Raw genomic sequence first — 22,385 nt, forward strand, 5'->3', positions numbered from 1 at the left:
CGGCAGCGCTTTGGGAGCGCCCAATCCCGCCTTTGCGTCAGCGCTCGCGCTAGGAAGGGGGGACCCGCCCATTTTTTTTTACTCCCCCTCCCTTTTTTTTCCTCTCTCTGTTTGTCGCTCGCCTGAGGCAACTCGTTCTCCGATTGGCCCGAGGGAGCGGGAGGCGGGGTCTGTGCGGAGGAGCGGCCAATCGGATTTTCCCAGGGTGCTCCTCGCGGGGGAGGCGATTGGCTGTGGCTAGCAGGCGGGTTGGGTTGCGCGTGAGGGAGGGAGGCGGCGGAGGCGGGGAGGAAGTTCGGTTGGCCGGGGGCGGTGTCGGCGGCCGTTTGCGAGGCCCAGGCCTGGAGAGAGGCCTTCCCTGCCGCCTCTTCCTCCGCTGCCGCTGGTGGCTGGGCGGCCATCACCTCCGCCTCCTCCGCCTCCTCCTCCGCCGCCATGACGCTGGAGTCTATGATGGCCTGTTGCCTGAGCGACGAGGTGAAGGAGTCGAAGCGCATCAACGCCGAGATCGAGAAGCAGCTGCGGAGGGACAAGCGCGACGCCCGCAGGGAGCTCAAGCTGCTCTTGCTCGGTCAGGAAGCGGACGGGGAGAAGGGAGAGTAACAGTAACAATGGCTGCTAGGAGCAGAGATGGACCTCAGGCTCCCAGGGAAGCCTTGAGGGAATTAATAGCAGGCACAGTAATAACAATAGTAGTAGATGGTGTTAGGATATGGCTCTGAGGCTCCAAGGGGAAGGAAAAGGTGCAGGAGAATAGTGACACTAGTAGTAATGGTAATGGTTGGTGGTAGTATATGGACCAGGGAAGAAGAAGAAGAAGAAGAAGGGGCCACTGAGTGGGAAATTGATAATGAGAATAGTAATACTAGTAGTAGTAATAGTAATAATAATAACGGTAGGTAGTATTATATGGACCTCAGGCTCCCAGGGAAGTCTTAAGGGAATTAATAGCAGTCACAATAACAATAGTAGTAGATGGTGTTAGGATATGGACCTGAGGCTCCAAGGGGGAAGGAAAAGGTGCAGGAGAATAGTGATACTAGTAGTAATAGTAATGGTTGGTGTTAGTAAATGGACCAGGGAAGAAGAAGGAAAAGGGGCCACTGAGTGGGAAATTAATAATAACAACAATAATAATAGTAATAGTTGGTGTTAGGATATGGACCTGAGGCTCCCAAGGGGAAGGAAAAGGTACAGGAGAATAGTAATACTAGTAATAGTAATGGTTGATGTTAGGATATGGACCTGAGGCTCCCAGGGAAGAAGAAATTGATAATGAGAGTAGTAATATTAGTAGTAATAGTAATGGTTGGTAGTATTATATGGACCAGGGAAGAAGAAGAAAAAGGGCCACTGAGTGGGAAATTGACAATGAGAATAGTAATACTAGTAGTAATAGTAATGGTTGGTGTTCGTAAATGGACCAGGGAAGAAGAAGGAAAAGGGCCACTGAGTGGGAAATTGACAATGACAATAGTAATAGTAATAATAGTAATAGTTGGTGTTAGGATATGGCTCTGAGGCTCCCAAGGGAGAAGAAAAAGGGCCACTGAGTGGGAAATTGATAATGAGAGTAGTAATAATAATAACAGTTGGTAGTATGATATGGACCTGAGGCTCCCAGGCAGAATAGATAGAGAAGAAAAAGAGCTCCTGGGGAGATTGATGATGATGATGATGATAATAATAATGATGATGATGATTGATATTAGTATATGGATCTGAGGCTCCCAGGGAAGAAGGGAAAGGGACACTGAGTAGGAAACTAATATAACAACAACAACAGTCATAATAATGGTTGGTGTTAGGATATGGATCTGAGGCTCCCAAGGGGGAAGAAAAAGGGCCACTGAGTGGGAAATTAATAGTGACAATAATAATAATAGTGATAGTTGGTATTAGGATATGGATCTGAGGCTCCCAGGACAGAAGGGGCAGAAGAAGAAAAAGGGGCCACCGAGGAGAAACTAATCATAACGTTAATAATAATGGTTGATATTAATATATGGATGCGAGGCTGAGGCACCCATTGCTTAGGACCAGAAGAAGAAAGGCCACCGAGTGGGTATTAATAACAACGATAACAATAACAGTTGATATTAGTATATAGATCTGAGGCTAAGGCTCCCAGGGCTGAGAGGGAAAAAGGCCATGGGAGGGAAATTGATGATGAAGATGATGATGCTAGTTGCTATTACTACTGTACTCAGATACGAAGCTGAGGAGCCCAAGGAGCGGGAAAAGGGGCTGTTGAGGAGAAGTTAATAATAGTAGTAGCTAAAGGAGGCTGAGGTGGAGGGCTGGGTTAAAAAAGGGCCCTGGGAGTAAACAATACTAATGCTATTACTAATAGTGATCCTAATAGCTGTCGCTGCTCACATAGGAGGCTGGGGCCACAGGGGGAATGAATGGCGGTGGCCATAATATTGGGGTCGGTTAATAACCCCAGTGATTGCGATGGGAATGTTTGCTGTTGCTCCTCAGATATCTTGCACACATATAAACATATATATATATACACACACACACATGTATACATACATACATGCGTATATATGTAGTAGAGTATATAGTAAAGGACAAACAGCGGCGTATCCTCTCTAGCAATCCCACCACTATCGATATAGAAGTGAATACATACAGTGATGTCTGTATCTATTTGTATACTATTTGAACAGTGGGCCCTTGGTGTTCTCTGGGGTTTGGACCCAGGATCCCATGCTCAAGTCCCATTAAACAGAGCGGCAAAGGAAAGCGGCTGAGTCCGTCCCATCTCTCCGCTGCCCTCCTTTCTTAGGTGTATATGTCAGTCTTCTATGTGTTTGTATATACAGTATATATATATGTATGTATCTGCATACATAACATATATTCATGCACACAGGGCTGGTGCTTCTCACAGGCAGCATTTTCAATGGCTCTCTTAGACCTGCTCCCAGTTTGCCTTCTCTCTCTGGAACCAAGGTTCTTCCTAAAGATGGTACTTTTCTGCCCCCCTTTCTTTACCTTTTTCCCCCCAGTGGAAAATGGTGGGCTTTCCATCTTTAAACTGAGGCTGGGTGGCCCTATCCATCCTTCAGGAGTGATTCAGGTCCAAAACCCACTGCAGAAATAACCCAGTTTGAGGCCGCTTTAACTGCCCTGGCTCAGTGCTAGGGAATCCTGGGAGTTGTAGTCCATTGTGGCACCAGAGCTCTCTCTGACAGAGAAGGCTTAACGTCCCACAAAACTACAGTTCCCAGGATTCCCTGGCACTGACCCAGGGCCGTTAAAGCGGTCTCAAACGAGATTGTTTCTATTTAGGGCCTCAGTTGTGTTTCCCTATATGGAGGAGGCTTGACTGCGTGGCTCTTAACTCTTCTTCCACCTCTTAAGGTTTTGTGATTCTGACCCTCTAATGCTCTTTCTATCTGGGCGCTTTGTTTAAGAGGAACCAAAACGCTTGCGGTTCATACCTCTTCTGGATCCCAGAACCATGCAGATACTTACCTCGATTAACAAGGACCACTTGTTAACAAGGACCACAATTATTCCAGTGTTACAGCACCATATATACAGACATATATGTATATATATTGGGCCCTTGGTATCCGCTGGGGTTTGGTTCCCCGTGGATAACAAAATCCGTGCGCGCTCAGTTTATATAACCGATGCTTTCTATAAACACAGTTTTCGATCACGTTGTTTGATGTACTCCAAGTTTATATTGTCCCTGTGCAATCCAGGTAGTACCTAAAAACGGTTCAGTTTGAACGTTACGGAGAGGTGCTTCCGCTTCTGCCTTCTTGCGAATGAACCTTGGCTTTCCTTTTAGGTTTCTTCAAAGGCTGCCCAAAGGAGACAGAAGCTGAAACGTCTTGCCATGATACTTACAGTATTAGTAAATACGTGGATGTTGGTTTCACACTTATATAGGCTGTCTGTTTTCATGCCTTTGTACTTCCTTGTTCATGGTTCACGTTCATATTCCTTCATTTATTTCCTCTCTCTCTCTTCCTTCCTGGCTTTCTTATCCATTATGTCAAATGCTTGTGCGCTTTTTCTTTCTCTCATTGATTCTTGTGTCGTGTTTTCTTACACTTCCTGTTTACAGTATATGTTTAGATAGCTGTTTTTATTTATATATCATCCTTTTATAATTCGCTTTCCCTCTCTGCCTTTTAAATTCTTATTTGTGAATGCCTCTGATTGTTTATGACAGAGGCCTGTTTTCCTATTGACTTGTTTTTCATCCGTTTCATTAGCCGTTTCCTTGCTTTGCCTAATTTCGTTAAACACACACACATCTAAACCCAGTTGTTAGGGCCAGTTAGAGTAGACCCATTGAACGAATGAGATTTACATTCAGTTGATTCCATTCAGCAGTTGATTCAATGGAGTTAGTTGGGACAAGTAGTTGGATTTGTGCTGTATATGTGTGCCATACATATATATATATTCATATATACTCCTTTTTAAAAGTCCTTATCCTTGCTTGCTTTTATTATTGATTCCTGTTATGTACATTTTCCCATTTCCTATGTACTCTATATGCATACAATCTCTCTCTTTTCCCATTTCTGTACCATATCTTAAGGTGGTTTTCTTTTATTTATATTCATTTACTGGATTTATATCCTGCCTTTCTTCCAAAACGGAATTCATTTTCTTTCCTCCGCGTCGGTTTGTCTCCTGCCCTGTCTTCATATGCTTCTCTTCGTTCTCATTTCATGTTTTTCATTGATTTCTGGTATATAAATTTCTCACCTGCTTTTTAATAGACGTGTCTCGCTCCGTCCATCACTGTTTCTTTATTTAAATATTTATATCATATCATATCCTGTTCTTTATCTGAAGGTCTCTGGGCAACTTACAATAAAATTAATTTAAAACAGTAAACAATTACACGTGTTCACAAGTGTGTGTGTGTGTGTGTGTGTGTGTGTATATATATATATATATATATATAATATCTTTGCAGATTATTTGTTGATTTGATTGATACGTTCTCTCTAGGAATCTCTTGGTCCTCCAGCAAAACTCTGCTGTAAATTGACCATAGAGTTGTGCTGGAGGACTTAAGAGGTTGCTAGAGAAAACGCTTCTCTAGGCATTTGTAAGTCCTCCAGTCTCAACCTCTGGCGGATGTTGACCCTAGAATTGCACTGGAAGACCTAGAGCAGTGGTTCCCAACCTGTGGGTCGGGACCCCTCTGGGGGGTCGAATGACCCTTTCTTTCACAGGGGTCACTTAAGACCATTGGAAAACACACATTTGCATGTAGCGATGAAAGTAATGTTGTGGTTGGGGGTCACCACAACATGAGAAACTGTATGAAAGGGTCGTGGCGTTAGGAAGGTTGGGAACCACTGACCTAGAGGGATAAAAACATCGTGGTTGTTTTAATTTGCATTTTCCCCACTTTCAAGGGGGTCCTGTGCCCCTAACCCAAGCAGGCGTCGAGGGCTCACTCAAGTTTAAAGCCTGGTAGTCTGCAATAGAAGGCCTTGGTGTCTAGCTTGCAGCCTGGAGTTTGTAGTGCGCAAGGAACTAATGCGATGTCGTGGTTTGAGTGTTGGAGTAGCGCTCTGGGAGACCAGGGTTGGGATCTTTGCTGAGCTGTGGAAACCAACTTTGGAGAAAATCCCACTCTTTTCCCCCTTGGAGGAAGGTAATGGCAAACTTTGATCTTGCCAAACCCAAGGAGAGGGCTGTTGTAAGTCAGAGTTGACTTGAAGGTGCATGGACAGCAATATTGATTTGTATGGTTCTCCACCTTTGGTTTTCCAGACGTTCAAGGGCTTCCGCTCTCAGGATCCCTGAGCATTGGCCAAGTTGGTTGGGGCTTCTGAGACCTGAAGTCCAACAGCATCTGCAAAGCCAAAAACTGAGAACAAGGCCTTTATAGTGTACTGAAGAGCAGATGGCTAGTTGGCTTTCATACAAGGGAATGTAAGCGGTTCCTAGGGGGAAAGGGTGGATGATAATGATAGTAGTGATGGTGGTAATAGTAGTGGCGATGATGATGATAATGGAGGACAAGTGCAACATTTTATTGCTGGTCTGGCTTGGTGGCAATTTCGGTATGTAGAGAGATCTTGTAGCACCTTTGGGACTAACTGAAAGAAAGAAGTTGGCAGTGCGAGCTTTCATAGACTAAAATCTACTTCCTCAGATGCATTTTTGCTCTTCCCTGGCAACAAGATGAGAGTCATGGGGTACAGGGGGTAGGTGGACACAGAAACCGACCTGTAGGAGCATGGGTTAGGAAACAGTAGAGGAGCCTTGAGGGTGAAAAATCAGTGGGTGCAGTTGTCAAAGGAATGGTTAAAGAAGCTAGGAATCGGTTGCTCAGAGCAGGTTGGGTGGGGGACGAACAGGTATTGAGAAGAATGGCTCATCAGCTAAGGAGCAGGTTATAAATCTCTTCCAGTTATGTTATGTAATCCAGCCATTCTAGGATTCATGTTCCCTTCCCTGGGCGATAAGGCTGCCAGGGGAGTTCTTCTGCTTAAGAACTGACCTCCTTCCCTGCTCATATTTGCCATATTCCAGGGGGAGAGAGACGCCTCTTGTTCCCCAGGCAGAGAATGTAAGGTGTTGGCCTGCTTACAGATACCACACTTCCTTACAGTTTCATCCTCTGTTGTTCACGTCTCTGTTTTTCAAGATCCTGTTCCTTGCCTAAATAATCTCTCACTGGCTCTTCTTCCTGATAGTCCTCGCTCTGCTAAAGACTCCCCCTCGTTTTCCTACATGCCTCCGTCTCTGCGTGGAATGTGTTTGCCTGCCTCCCAAAGACATAAAATCGAAGGCATTGGTACTCTTCTCCTCCCACCCTTTCCCCTTGCCTGCCCTCTTTAAAAAAGCGTGGCTCCTTCCCGTCTAGGAACCCCAAGGTCCAGCCTTAGTTCCTGTTGCAAACTCCCGTCTTCTTGTTATGCCAGTCTTCACGTGAGGAAAGCGGGTCTCTTCGGGTGGCAAACTGCAACTCCCATGATTCTTTACCATTGCTTTTGCTGGCTGGGGTTGATGGGACTTGTGGATCAGCAGCATCTCAGAAGCTATGTATATCCACTGTTGTTTTAAGCCACCGTACCTCTTATTGGTTTGCGATCGAACTTGCCATGAGCTTTTGTTGGGAATGTTTCAAATATCCTCCCTGACTGCCTTCTCTATCCTGTCCTAAATATGAAATTGTGGATTGGGAAACAGCATTTACAATCCTAAAGGTACAGTGGCAGTATAAAAGTGTTACCTTTCAGGTATGAAGTGCTCACCTAGTCCGCCCTGAAAATAGATGAATATGCTTCAGACAGTGAGTAAATACTCAAATCTGTTCCTAGATGTCTCCCGGTTAAGAGCCCTAGCTTCTCTACTTCTTCTGCATGTTTGGCTACTATGACCCTGGGAAGCCCTGCGGTGATTTAAATGCATCTTGCTCTGTTGTAGAGCTCTCCTGCCCTTGCTTTTTAGGTTTGCAAAGTGGCAGGCCTCCTTTCCGCTCTGCGCTCAACCCATTTATTAACCTGAAATAACCCCTCTGGAAGAAGGAGAGCTGTGCCCGTCTCTTCCTCATTTTATAACCCTCCGTTCTTCTGAAGAGGACTGTGTTAGCAGAATATAAAACCTATTTTAAAATATCTAGTAAAAATAAAGCAGGGTTCCTTGCTTAATATTGAAAGGAAGGACCTTTTTGTCCGGAAAGCTTTGCTCCTGACTCCTTGTCAGTGTGATAGTCTGTTTGTGGTAAGAAAAGATTGTACATGGACAAAGTCTTGCGTCTACTTTGCCTTCCAACACTCAGTCTTGGCAGTAACAAGCCTCGGAGTGGTGCTGGGGCACAAATTAAACCATAAATGTGTCAGGGCCGGAGAAGAGCCTCCCCAGAAGACTTAGAAGCTATAAAACAATAAGCATGCCTGTATAATTCAAGATAACTACCAGCCCATTCCTCCAGATCAGTGTATTACTATCAAAGTGGGCAGGGTCCCCATGGAGAGGTATGCCCCTTTTTTGCCTGCAGGGAATAATAGCTGGTTGCCTTGTGGCTCCCAGGTGAGCGGTAAAAATACGGGGAATGTATTAACGGTCATATTTGAAAGCAAGGATTGGGATTATTTTCCAGTTAATAGTCCAAGGTGGTACCTGTAGTAGACCGTGTACACAGGTGTACTATAACTGGGCTCAGCAATTCTCTGCAATTTTGCCTCGCCCTCATCCAGGTCCGAATGATATAAAGGACATTGAGAAACTTCAAAAAGGACATTGAGAAACTGGAGCGTGTCCAAAGGAGGGCGACTAAAATGGTGAAGGGTCTGGAAACCATGCCCTACGAGGAACGCCTTAGGGAGCTGGGGATGTTTAGCCTGGAGAAAAGAGGGTTAAGAGGTGATATGATAAGGGCCAGTTGGATAAGGATGCCAGGACCCTTCTCTGCAGGAAATGAACGTGTCACGGTAAGTACCCAACGTTCCTGTTTAAATATTTGAAAGGATGTCATATTGAGGAGGGAGCAAGCTTGTTTTCTGCTGCTCCAGAGACTAGGACCCGGAGCAATGGATGCAAGCTGCAGGAAAAGAGATTCCACCTCAACATTAGGAGGAACTTCCTGAGAGTAAGGGCTGTTCGACAGTGGAACACGCTCCTTCCTCGAAGTGTAGTGGAGTCTCCCTCCTTGGAGGTCTTTAAACAGAGGCTGGATGGCCATCTGTCGGGGATGCTTTGATCTGGATTTCCTGCATGGCAGGGGGTTGGACTGGATGGTCCTTGTGGTCTCTTCCAGCTCTATGATTCTATGAGAGGACGTTCTGCAAACATTCTGGAAACAGCAGCAGCAAATCAATAAGAGTTGGAAGAAACCTCAAGGGCCATCCAGCGCGGTCCCATTCTGCCATGCAGGGATATATAATCATAACACTCCTGACAGATGGCCATCCAGCCTCTGTTTAAAAGTGTCAGTGAAGGAGACCCCACCACTTTCCAAGGTGGCGTCTTCCACAGTCGGCCAGCTCTTACTGTCAGGAAGTTCTTCCTAATGTTGAGGTGGAATCTCCTTTTCTGTAGTCTGCATCCACTGCTTTAGGTCCTGTTCTCTGGAGCAGCTGAAAACAAGCTTGCGCCATCCTCAATATGGCACCCCTTCCAATGTTTAAACAGGGCTATCATTTCACCTTTTAACTTTCTCTTCTCCAGGCTAAACATACCCAGTTTCCTAAACCGCTCCTCATAGGGCATGGTTCATGTTTAGGTCGAAATGAGGAGTGGGCTACCATGCAGGGGTTGAAGTTACAGAAGGGCATATTTTGATTGACCATTAGAAGGAACTTGTTGACAGAGCAGTTCAGTAATGGAAGCAACTTCCTAGAAAGGTGCTCAGGTCTCCTCCTCTGGATGTCTTCCAAAAGAGGATGGAAATGCTTTAGCTGGACATCCTGCATTGAGCCTTCATACTTGTTTGTTTGAATGACTGTAACTGACTCTGAATCCTCAATGGGTCAGTAGTTTATATTTCAGAGCAAGGAACAGGCAAAACCACCTCTTGAAGATTCCTTGCTTATGAAGATCTTAAGAAATCAATGAGGTGGCCATAAGTGGGCAGGAGACTTGAAGGCATGCATATACAATGCCAGGCCCCCAGAACTGATCTCTAGTGGTGATGTTTATCTCAGCAGCTATAACCAATATATCAATGAGCGTGAGCAGGAAGCACCCCCCCAATGGAAAAGCCTCCATGGCAACAGCCTTATTTAAGAATGAATGGCTTCTATCTCCGCACTTCTTTCCTCAAGGGAAGGAAATACACGCTAGCTGCTTCTCAGACTCTTTGTAGCCTGAAGCAGTGGAAATAACAGCAGGCGTACCAGCGGATGGCTCCATCCACTGCTGCTGTAGTCATATGAACAGTACAGAAGTGAGGTGCTAGTACCGTTCGATGTTCATTGTGGAGCTAGGTTGCCTGCTGGTTTAAAAGAGGCACGGGTCATAATCCATGAAAGCTCAGGCTAAAACGAATCTCTCAAATCTTTAGATTGCCAGAGAGAGGCAGCTTAATGTGGCTGTATCTTCAAAAACTACCAGATCAAATGTCACCAAGGCAGCTGCATAGGCTGCCTAATTCACCATATCTTTGTATAAGCTGCCTGATCATGGTATTATTGTGACATTTGGCAAACAAGGAACGGCTTCCTTCAGGCTTGAGAGCTCCCTGCTAAGAGAAGTTTAGATTGGTTTTCCCTCTGTGCTTCTGCCAGCAAGTAAAGATCTATTATTATTATTATTATTATTATTATTATTATTATTATTATTATTATTATTTCAGACTAGTCTGTGATGTTTAAGCTGCACTGCTGTTGGAAGGGTTTAGACTGGTTGGGTGCTGCAGTTCCTCTTTATTAATGCCCTTTTAAGCCAGGGGCTGCAGCAAAAGGTTGCAGGGCTGTTTTTGTGGCCCCCTGGGATAAAAAAAGTACTCAATTTTTTGGTCCCAAAATGTCCCCAGATGTCTGTTAGGGCCTGTGGGGGCTCTTTTTATCCCATTTTAGCCTCCCCTGAGCCATTTGAGGACCCCCAAAAGGCCTTTTATAAAGCCAGAGATTATTTTGCTTCACTTCCTGTTTTGGAAAAAGATGCCCTTCCTAGAGAGTGTTGGAGGGCATTTGGGGGCAAATGAATTGGGTGTATTGGGAGAGTTGCAATGGGAGGTGCAGTAGGGGTATATGGTCCCCCAAAATCTTTTAGGGTGATAGTGTGGCCCCCCCTGACCTCCAACAGGTTCCCACTCTTGTTTTAATGTGTGTGCATTGTGTTTCTGCTGGAACCCTCTTAGCTTCCTTGTGCATTATTTTTAGCAGAAAGGTGAGATAAAGAAGTGCAGCAAGTAAGTAACTTGAATGTGTTTTAGGTGGCACACAAACTGTAGTAATGCAAACAAAAGGGAACATTGCAGACTAACACTTCTCGCTGGCAGCAGAGAAAATAAAAACAATTCACCCAGGCTCAATAGAATAGTACTTTCCATACTACATAGTTACAACACTTTTATCCTTATTTAACTGCCGTGGTTGTACGCTGGGGATTGTAAAGGAGGTGCTGGATCTCTCTGGTAGAGAATTCTAAACATCTCAGTAAACTACAAATCCCAGGATTCTGTACAGTCAGGGAGGTTAAAGTGGTAGGGAATAATAATAATAATTTGTTTTATTTATATACCGCTATTCCAAAGATCATAGCGGTGAACAGCAAGTAAGCTAATTAGCAAGTAAGCTAATTTCCCCCCAACAGTCTGGGTACTCATTTTAGCGACCTCGGAAGGATGCAAGCCTGAGTCGAGCTTGGGCCCTTTTGCTGGTCTTGAACTCGCAACCTTGTGGTTTCGAGTGAATGGCTGCAGTACAGGCATTTAACCACTGCGCCACCAGGGCAATTATATAGCAGGGAAGTGCTATATAATTGTGTGAATGAGTAAATCACTATCTTGTTCTTACATAAATATAAAGAGATGTAAGTAGATCATTATATTGTCTTCATTATCTCCTCACCTTCTTCCCACTTTTGTTTTTCAGGCACAGGAGAGAGCGGGAAGAGCACGTTCATCAAGCAGATGCGGATAATCCACGGCTCGGGCTACTCCGAGGAAGACAAGAAGGGTTTCACCAAGCTGGTGTACCAGAATATCTTCACTGCCATGCAGTCAATGATCAGGGCCATGGAGACTTTAAAGATCCTGTACAAGTATGAACAGAACAAGGTGGGTCCCCAATGCACACACCTGCATGATCATACATCTCTTCCTTCCATTTCTGTCCTGTGGCCTCCTTAGCAACTATTTGCCTAGTATGTGTAGCTGAGGTTTTGCAACCACATCTCTCTGAAGTTCTGTTATTGTTAATGGTTGGATCTGCAAGACTCTGGGTATCCTCTGTCTCAAAAGCCTTTTTGTGTGCCTTCATGTCATTTCCAACATATGGCGGCCCTATCACTGGGTTTTCTTGACAAGCTTTTTTCTTGGCAAGCTGTTATTGCCTTTCCTAGAGTCACACAGTGGGCAAGTCCCACACTCAGCCTCAGCCGAAGGCAATAACAATACGTTTCCATGGCTGAATAGGGATTTGAACCCTGGCCTCTGCAAGCCCTATTTGAACACTCAAACCATTATGATGTTAAGGAACAGAGTCCTAGTCCAATACATTGTTGGTTCCTGGCACATTGGGGGGCGGGGGGTAGAATAGCCAGTTCCAAACTTCAGATAGCTTAAGAAGCACTATATTAACTGATAGCTGACTGGATCTTGAGCTATTTCTAGTAGCAATCAAAGAAGTAGTAGGACAGGAGGAAAGTGGCCTTCAGATAAGCCCCTCAACCTCATTCTGCTTTCTCTCCACCCTAAACTGTAGGCAAACGCACTGCTGATCCGGGAAGTGGACGTTGAAAAGGTCTGCTCCTTTGAACAGCCCTATGTAAGTGCAATTAAAACATTGTGGAACGACCCTGGCATCCAAGAGTGTTACGACCGGCGGCGAGAGTACCAGCTCTCCGACTCGGCTAAATAGTAAGCAGACATGGTTTCTGTGTCCAGTTACTGGATGCAGGCACTGTTGTTGCAACACTCCAGTTTACTGGGCTGCCCAATCCTTTAAGAAAACGTGGGAGGAGGGTTTGTGGGGGAAAGACTGGAAATATCACGTAATCATCTAGATCTGGCCATTAAATTTTCTTGAGGTGCATTAAAGGGCCTGGGGATGGTTGTCCTTGATGATGGGACCTTTTCAGATGTGTTTCATGTGCTCTTCATTGCCTTTGCTTTTCTACCTGTCTTGTGGGCTCCTTGAGTCCACCATTGTGATAAGTTAATAAATACTTGATTTTATATCTTGCTCTTGCTGAACTTGCAGAATGGCTACGCCATGAGGTGAAATTTTAAACATGGGGAGTCATTTGGAAGTAAGCAATCCCTTATCTAACTCCCCGCTTGGAGGAAAATAGCCTGTATTGTTGGTAAATCTTGTGGTAAATCTGCTCCATCTGTTAGTCTTAGGTCAGGGGTGGTGAACCTGTGGCTTTCCAGATGTGGGCAGGAACTTGCATTGTCCCCCACTGGCTGAAGGACCATAGGTTTCCCATGCCCATGTGTTAGATTGTAAGAGAAGTGGGGAGAAGGATTGAAGGAACGGCTACAATGGGTGTTCAGGGCTGGAGAGGCTGCAATGTGGTCCATGTCATGCTAGGCATAGCTGTGCCATTGAAATGAATGGAACTTGATTTATTTTTGATAAGAGATCTTCAAAAGAAATGGCAACATGGGGTGTTCAGGGCTGGAGAAGCTGCAGTATGGTCCATGTCATGCTAAGAATAGCAAAAGAAATAAGCAAAATGCAGATTTATTAAATTAAAGGGCTTATTTGGTTGAAAGAACAAACCCTGGCAATCTCACCATTTCCTGTGAGAGAGCAGGCACTCTCTGGAGTTCTTTGTTTCTCTCTCTCTTTTCTCCCCACTCTCGTGTGTAGCAGAAGTAGAGCCAGTTGCAAAATAGTGGGGTCTGTTTTCAGAAATCCTGCCGTTCTTGGGGTTGTGGTGCCACACCTGGCCAGCACACTCAAGCTGCCTTCGTCTTTCCCTCCCCTTCCCCTCCTGCACATGCTTTTTACAGCTACCTTACTGATGTGGATCGTATCGCCACCCCAGGGTACCTCCCCACCCAACAAGACGTCCTGCGGGTCAGAGTTCCGACAACTGGGATCATAGAATACCCCTTTGACCTAGAGAACATTATTTTCAGGTAATGTCCACCAGAGAGGACAAAGGAAGGGGGATGTGGGGTGGTGGCAATCAGGGTGAGAAACACACATCCTCTGGCTTACTTACAGTGAATTGAAAGACTTGCTGGAAAAGGCGAGCAGGGGTCTAAAGAGAACACAGGATTATTTGCTTTAGTTCAGGGATAGCCAGTGTGGTAGCTCTACCTGCCATGGTTTCCTTATAGATTTCCAGTGGAGTTTTGTCATTGCATTTACAGGTATACTTCACTTAAGCGTTCCTGGATATCAACTATCCCTATTCTTTCAGTGTTGTCTCTGCCTCTGGTACCAAATTTTCTATTAAAGCAGCTGGGTTTATGGATGTTATTTCTTTAACAGAGAAGTTGGGTCCAGAGGCGGAGATAACATGGGTGTGTGTGTGTAGGTTCTTACACCACAAAAACTAAAAACTGTATAATATTTTTCAGTAAACCTTTTATTGAAAATTAATAATGTGCCCGTGGTGTCAAATGAAAGGACCAAGTCAGGTAAGCCTTGTATAAGTAACAAAAACACTTTGAAACTTCCCAAGAGACCATTTGAAGGCTTCTTCCACAACACATCCAGGGATAACTTTTCCTTTTACCGGCCTACAATGTTCCTATGATTTCCACATTGGTGGTCTAATTTTCAGATCTGTACTTTTAAAAAAATAATCTGGGTGTAGTAGCTAGAGAGGCCGGCTTATCTGCTTTCCCCTTTCCTCCCTGCTTTGCTGTTTGCATATGATCAGCAATGGTTTCTGCTGTTTACCTTGCCTTTTGTAGGCAGGCATATGCAGCTGTATTAGCCTCGTATTGAGCAGAATCCTACACTTTCTCAGTTGAAGTTTTATTGCATTGTTTATCAGTGGCTGTATTGCAACTGAGGACTGACAGTATGTTTCTCCAGCCTTCCTGTAGCATCCTTCTATTGCCAATGCTGCTAAAACTTCCAGCTAGAAAGGGAATGAGGGGTAAAAGTGGAGTGATAAAAGGAGCTTCTTTGTCAGAGTCTTTGTTAGCTGAGGTATAGCTGTATTTAAAATGGGAGGGCTTGAAATGCAATGGGATAAACATGGACTGCTCAAGATCTGCTTTCTTCCTTCCTCTCCCCATTTCAGAATGGTGGATGTTGGAGGTCAGAGGTCAGAACGGAGGAAATGGATACACTGCTTTGAAAATGTGACCTCCATCATGTTCTTAGTAGCCCTTAGTGAATATGACCAAGTCCTGGTGGAGTCTGATAATGAGGTAAGTGTGGTTATTTGTGGTGGGAAATAACATGGTTCTGTTTGTAGTCCCAGTAGGGGCAAAGGGATTTGAGCATGGAAGTAACTTGGTGTAATTTGCCTGCAGTGAGTTACTTTTTTGGTAATAAGGGGAGTGACAGAATTACATTTCAGAAGTAAGGCAACAAGTGGGGATTTAACAGATTCCTTTTATACAAGTTGAGTCTCCCTTATCCAGAATGCTTGGGACTAGAGGTTGTTTGGATTTTGGATTTTCCCCCCAGATCTTGAAATATTTCATAGGCATAATGATATCTCATAATGGTGGGACCCAAGTCTAAACATGAAATTTATTTATGTTTCATATACATCTGTACATAGTCTGAAGGTAATTTTATACACACTATTTTAAAAATAATTTTGTGCATGAAACATGGTTTGTTTACAATGAATCATCAGAAAGCACTGTCTCAGCCACCCATGTGGACAGTTTTGGATTTTCGAGTATTTTGGAATTCTCGATGAAGGATACTCAGCCTGTAGTAATTTTTCAGATTTTCTCTCACTGTCTTACCAGCTGCAATGGCAAGGCAGCGGATTAACATGCTGGGCATTGCGGAAAGATAATGGCTGTGTATTACATCTGGAACGTTGCAACGAGAATTGGGATTTACTTTTAAAAACACCCTTTACAACATGCTCTGGAGGTGACATAAAGCCACACCATAGAACTTGGTTTGCGAACACTGAAACTGCTTGGTAAAACATGCTGGGATGCATGAAGAAATGGGTCAGGAATCCCTTTAGGATCACCCCCACCACCACCACCACCACCTTTAAAAGTATCAAGCTAGCTGATGTATGTTTCCCACTCCACCTGCCCTCCTTCCTCCATGGAGTATTGGCTTTCTCATTCTAGCTGCCAGAAATAGTCAGGAAGAGAGAAAAGGAAGGCAGCCTGTCAAATTTTGGGAAGCTTTCCTTGGTTAGAATCGGCCAGAGCTCTGCTTCTTCTTGACCCTCTGCTGCCTGCATCTAAATCAGGGACTTGCCCCGGCCTTCCTGTGTGCATTCACTTTCCTTTGATATATTTATTTTATACGCTTTTCAACTTTGAGACCTAGAAACCCTCTTTCTTCTGACAGAATCGAATGGAGGAAAGCAAAGCCCTTTTCCGGACCATAATCACCTACCCCTGGTTCCAGAACTCCTCCGTCATTCTCTTCCTGAATAAGAAAGATCTGTTGGAAGACAAGATAATGTACTCTCACCTCGTGGATTATTTCCCAGAGTTTGATGGTAAGCAACTGCTTTTATTTTTAAGAAAAAAGAATCAAACATAGCTTACAGTTGTTTTAAAGCAGCACTCTGTGAGTGGCGCACATTGATAAGAGGTGAACCTCTTCCTCCTCTCATCCCTTGCTGTCACTGGCACAGGTATGCCTCCGTTAACAAAGTCAGTGTGTTCCTAGGCACTTCTTTAGCAGAAAATTTGTTACCAAAGACAGAAATGAACATGAAAAGAATAGGGAGAAGTGCCTACACCACAAAAAAGAAGAGCAATTCAACACATTTCAACTTTTTATTCAAACCTAACACTGATGAAATGAAACAGCCTTTCTAGAAATTACTTGGAAGTGTTTTTCAGAATGCATCCAGGGATGGTATATTTTTTCTTTCACTAGATTTTGGTAGTGAAATCTATGCTTTTTTTAGGCAGCTGCTGCTTACCTAGTCTGTTGTAGTCAGTCACACATAGCTACAATACAATCCACTGGAATCGAATCCCACTCTTTTCCAACCTAGGCTTTATTGGCTTTATTACTGTAGATAAGCTGCTGTAATCTGATACTGAAAGTCGTAAATTTCTCTAGCTCTCCCTCACCATCTTTCAGTGCTGATGTTCCTAAAAAAAAAAAAAAGCCACCTAGAAGGGATAAGAAGGAAAGTCTGAGAGATTGGGAAGAAGTAAAAACCTTTGTGAAAAGGAGCTCCTGTGTCAGAGGCTTTATTAACTGAAGTATGCCTGTGTAAAAGCCCAAGCCAAAAAACTCAAGTGATGGGCAAAGACCGTGGCTCAGTGGGCAGAATAGCTGCTTTGCGTGTCTTAAATCCCCAGAGCTTGTTGAGCCTCCCACCACAAATCCTGGAGAGCTGAGGCTAAACTGTGCAAAGAGCCCCTTAAAGCTGATGGCCTCAGTTGTCTTGACTCTGGAAGCTTGCTTCTGGTGACTGTTTTGCCTTTCCAGAGGTTGGCACTATAACAGCAGGAAGCACATTGGAGTTGCCTGTGAGCAAAGACTGAGCAAAGCAGAAAGTCCCTCTGTCTTGCTCCACGCTGACAGTCTACTTTTCCCCTCATCCTAACCATGGGAGTAGTTGGCCTGCTGATGGTTTTCTCCCAGAATATTTAGCTTTGAATTGATTTCCAGGGCATTCTGGGAGAAAAATAGCAACAGCAGCATATGTTAAAGCTGTGAGCTACTTGCTCTTGGGAGCTTCACTATCAGTTAATAACCAGATAGGGTAGATTGAGCGACTGCTGGTAGGAAACCCCTGACTTGGGAGAACAACATCTGAGCTAATGTTGTTTCAAGCTAGGTAACAAAGCCAGGCCTTTCCTTTCCATCTTCCATTAAAAAGCCATCTGCTGTGTGAGTCTTCGGATTGTAACAGTGGTCTCTTTATCTCTCCTCTCCTCTTGTTTCCAGGCCCTCAGAGAGATGCTCAAGCAGCTCGGGAGTTCATCCTCAAGATGTTTGTGGATCTCAACCCTGACAGCGACAAAATTATCTACTCTCACTTCACATGTGCCACAGATACGGAGAACATCCGGTTTGTCTTTGCTGCTGTCAAGGACACGATCCTGCAGCTCAACTTGAAGGAATATAACCTAGTCTGACCTTGAGTTGGCTGGCCCGCTTTCCTCCCTTCTCTCCCCCCCCCCTTTTTTTTTTTGTCGTGAAGAAAGTAAGACGAGAGAACCCCATGAATATAAGCAAAAATTGTACAGGAAAAGAAGCAAACAATCTTAATTTTTAATGATGTAATGATTGCAAATTGTCTGATCTGTGGAGTGGCAAGGGGTTTTGTTTTGGGGGTTTATGATTATATATATAGATATAGATATATAATCATAGTGCTCACTGTTATCTTGGAGTCTCATGTCTGTCCCACAAAATAATTGATCTTTTTTTTAAAAAAAAGGAAGAGGAAAATGAATTTGCTTTTTAAAAATATCCAGTTTCCAAATGTAATGGGGGATGTTAGACTCCTCTCTCTCTCTTTCTCTTTCTCTCTCTGTCTTTCTCTCTCTTTCTCTCTCTCTGTCTCCCTTGTTCATGTCCTGTTTTCTTGCCCAAATTCAGGATGGCTTCCTCTTGGACTCTTGTGCTGCGTTAGCCCATCCTCGCTTTCCCCCTTTTGGTTCCAACCACAGATGGAAGCTTAGGCTTCCAGGTCCAGAGACGGTGTGCTCACTCAGCTGTGGAAGTGTGAATGCTACTGGTGACTTCACCGTGTGCCATACAATGCCTGTAGTGTAAATCGCTTGCACTGGTTAGCTTCCCCCGCTCCAAATTCTCCCTGCGCATCTTTCCTTAAAGGACATGCGTCCCACTCGCATGCTCTCTTGGGAGGATCAAGTGCCCTCTTAACTACTGCGCAAACCAAGCCACCCATTCATTCCTTCATTTGTACCATTTTTAGTCTATATAAATATATATATATATTTTCCTTATCAATTATGAAAGTTATATTGAGACTGTGATTTTTTTTAAATTATTGTCCTATATATAGTTTGCTACATATGCTGTATTTTTTTTTTCCTCCATAGACTACCAACCAAGCAATAGCTAACAAGCCTGGGGGAAGTGCCTGAGTGTGTTGTTGTAGTGTGTATAGGTTGTTGGGTTTTTTTTTAAGGTTTGTTGTTGTTTTTTAAGAGGAAAAGGTTGCTCACTTTAGAGAGAGCGAGGACCTTCCCAACCATTGTGAGCTTAGAGGTATCTCAAGGGGTGATGAGTTCAAATCCTGGAACACCATGTTTGGCACCTGAAGGAAGACCTGATGTTCCAGTTCCATTATCTTGATATCACTTGTATGCATGTGTGTATATGTGTGTGTGTTCTACCATCCATCCCTTGGGTTTCTTAGACACCCACCCATATGGGACACCTTTGAGGAAAGAGACAAGCAATGAAGGATTTCTGAGCACCTCTCTTGTGCAGAAGGCAGCTTACAGCAGCCTCTAAAAAACATTGAGGAATGGGCCATAAGCGCTCTGCTTGCCTTTGGCTGAGCAAGGACCCAGTTTTGAACTGCAGTGTCAAGGCTTGTGTGAATGGCAGATGTTACTGAGCTCCCTGTTCCTTTTCAGCTTCAAAAGGCTTTTAAAAACAAAGAAGTCTTTGCACAAGTATTTACCAGATGTGTGTGCACGCACACAGGGCATGCTTCTGTGAAAGGCCCACAGGAGACCCAAACCAGAACCGACTGATTTGACTTAGGAATCAGAAGGAGCAGCCAAGACGTGGAGTTGACTTTAAAAGTGGCCAAGAAAAAAAGCTTCCAGGTCTGGATTATCAGTGCCAAATGTGATCCTCCAAAAACCTGCTTGAAGCCAAATGGGAGATGGTGCCAAAAAACCAGACAATCTTAACGTATTTCTGAAAGGAGAATTGCCATGGGACTTCAGTGAGTGACCCAGGAGGGCTTTTATTGTATTATTATTATTATTATGGACTTGTGAAGTATCAGCAACACTAATGTGACTTCAGAACCACAGAATGGCCTGTTTCCAAGATGCTATCGAAGCCGGCCTGTGTCTTTTTGGGTTCATTTTAGAAAGCAAAGGAAGCTGAGATTGGCGAAGGGGGGCATCAAATAACGCTCTTCCCGTTGCGCAGGGCAACACTAGTTGAACTTCCTTGCACCAGACGTGATGGGGTTTACCTTTTACCTTGGATGTAGCTTGGTCTGAACACTAAAATCCAAAATTGCACAATTGGATGCCTGCGTCGTTTCAAAGTCAGGGATGGGAGGACAGGAAAGATTGGATACCTCCAGTTTTTCCAGCCTTGGTCCTCAACACAACACTACAAACAGGGAGCCACTTTTTAAAGAGATTCCCAGCGCTGTTGCACGTCTCGCAACTCACACACAATCTATTGTTAACATTGGGGGGGGGGGGAGCCAACCAACCAGTAGTAGAAATCCTACACATGAGGTGCCATTGGGTTGATGGGAGTTGAGGTTGGGTGGGTCACTGATTTCCAGATTAACCAACATTCCTGATATCTTTCTCCCTATATATATATTTCTCACCTTGAGTGTTTTAAGGATGATAGTGATAGGAGGGCTTACCACCCAGGTCAGAATGGCTTGACGTCAGATGTTGCGTTTTTGCCAAACGGTCCGGGAGGATGGTCTGTTCTCACTTATGTGCCACAGCTTCTCAAAGCCAATCACCCAGAGTACCTTTCTATGAAACCAACCTCCCATTCCTCTTCTTTCTCTTGCGTGCTTTGCCCGAGAGTGTCCACTGCAGGCACTGGACGTGTAGTGATGGGATTCCAGAGCTGGAAACCCAATTTAGAATGGGCAACCTTTTTTTGCGCTGGGCCGCCTGGCCTGGCCCACATGTTTGATGTCCAACCCACCCTTGTTTTGCCCAGCGGACTGTCGGTCCTGCGAAGAAACTTGGTTTTGGAGGAGGAGCGGGGCAGAGTTGAAGGCCTACTTGTGGAGAAGATGCGCTTTCTTGCAAATGATGTCCAATGGCCTTGCAGGTCTGGCTTAACACAGATTGGGTTTCGTGGCGGACACTTCCCCTTCTCCTTGTCCTTAAATGTGCCAAACTCAGTCAATGTTCTCTCTTTCTCCTTCCTGGTCGTGCTGATGGGAGCTGCTCAGAGGTTTCAAGCTCTCCTGTTCTGAGGATGTGGGATTCATGGAGATCAATCCAGCCATGGTTGCAAGTGCGGGGATAAACGTGAAAAATCAAGATGGAGCAAGTCGAGACGAAGGAGCAATTCGACCAAGTTCTGTTCATAGTGCACTTTATATATGTATGTATATATATATATATATAAAGAAGGACATACTGAAGGCTCAACCAGCCTGCTCTCACCTGCCCTTCATCTTAACCATACGCAGGAAGGGGAGTTTTAAAGCGCATCATTCCATTTCCTTGTCGAGCTTCAACATGACCGGCTGCACAAAAAAATGACTGCCCCGTTCCCTTCTTTTTTCCCCCTTTACTTTCAGCCGTGTCTTCCCTCCCCCCCCCCCCCCCCCCGAAATGAATTCTTGGCTTTGTCAATTGCCTTCAGTTCTGTGCAAGAATGTGTGTGGGGTTGTTATTAATCCCCCCCAAACATGTTTTATAAACCACTTCAAAAATGTGTTTATTTTCCCTCTTTCGTTGGCTTGTGCGCTGACCATTAACTGTATTGTGCTTCACCGAAAAGCGAAGGCCGTTCGAGCCCCTTGCAAAAGTTAAAAGTCTGTATTTTCAGTCCGTTCTCTCTCTCTATCTCTCTCTTTGTGCGTGTGCGCGTGCGTGTAATTTTTTTTAAAGCGTTATATGGTTTGTGCCAATGGCCCCGTTCTTTTCTTCAGTACCAGAGACTCTTTTTACGAATAACCAGTGTGGTGGGAAAAAAAATAATTTCTTTGGTTATATAACTTGTATATTATAATAAAAGATCCAGATTTTTTTGGGGGGGTGGGTGGTAAGGGGAAAGAAGTAAAACAAGAAATGTTTAAACATTTAACCTATTTAAAAGAGAGAATGCAAACTACTATATAAATGATGTTTTTTTTAAAGAAAGAAAAACCTCCTTTTTTGTCATTTTGAAATTGCATGTGGTGTTTTAATGCGCGAGGGTGGGGGGGGGACGGGAAGGGGATCTAGAATTACGTGGCCTGGGACAGATTCTCTTTATTTTCTCCTTTTGGGCCCATGTTCTCGTCTCTTTTTTTTAGCCCGCGAGGCAGAAATGGGGGGGTTTCTCGGAAAACACTCGAAGTTCTCTCGTCGTCTGGGTGCTAACCCTCAATGTTTAGAAATACCTGATGGGGAAAAAAAATATAATTGATTTTCATATCTTTCTCCTGAAATAAATTGTTTGAAATTGGAATAAAATTCATTCCTTTAAAAAAAACAAGAAAGAAAGAAATCTGACTTGGTTTTTTTCCCCCCCTTCCCTTTTGTTTGACAATTTGGCTACCGTCTTGAATTAAAGGAGGTCCTCCACTTTTGCTGGGGTTTGGGGGTGCAGGACCCTCATGGAAATGGAAAAACGGCAAACATAAAATACCACTACTTTTTTAACCTGAGAGAGTCTAGGACTCTCTAGGTCCTCCTCTAGAGCATCTCTATCGTCAACATTTAC

General features: G+C 44.3%; 1 protein-coding gene across 1 annotated transcript; it reads left to right on the forward strand.

Annotated features, from left to right (window-relative positions):
• The first annotated feature begins 263 nt into the window (after window positions 1-263).
• Window positions 264-22,154, forward strand: LOC149308433 (guanine nucleotide-binding protein subunit alpha-11). The gene is made up of 7 exons (XM_089535789.1): window positions 264-571; window positions 11,544-11,728; window positions 12,375-12,529; window positions 13,631-13,759; window positions 14,881-15,010; window positions 16,134-16,287; window positions 17,700-22,154. Exons 1-7 carry the CDS (start codon window positions 436-438, stop codon window positions 17,888-17,890), a joined length of 1,080 nt encoding a protein of 359 aa, XP_089391915.1. The 5' UTR covers window positions 264-435; the 3' UTR covers window positions 17,891-22,154.
• Window positions 22,155-22,385: the final 231 nt, after the last annotated feature.

Source organism: Sceloporus occidentalis, unplaced genomic scaffold, assembly GCF_023333645.1.
Source record: "Sceloporus occidentalis isolate IW3139 unplaced genomic scaffold, rSceOcc1.0.p SCAF_8, whole genome shotgun sequence".
In the NCBI taxonomy this organism is placed as follows: Eukaryota; Metazoa; Chordata; class Lepidosauria; order Squamata; family Phrynosomatidae; genus Sceloporus; species Sceloporus occidentalis.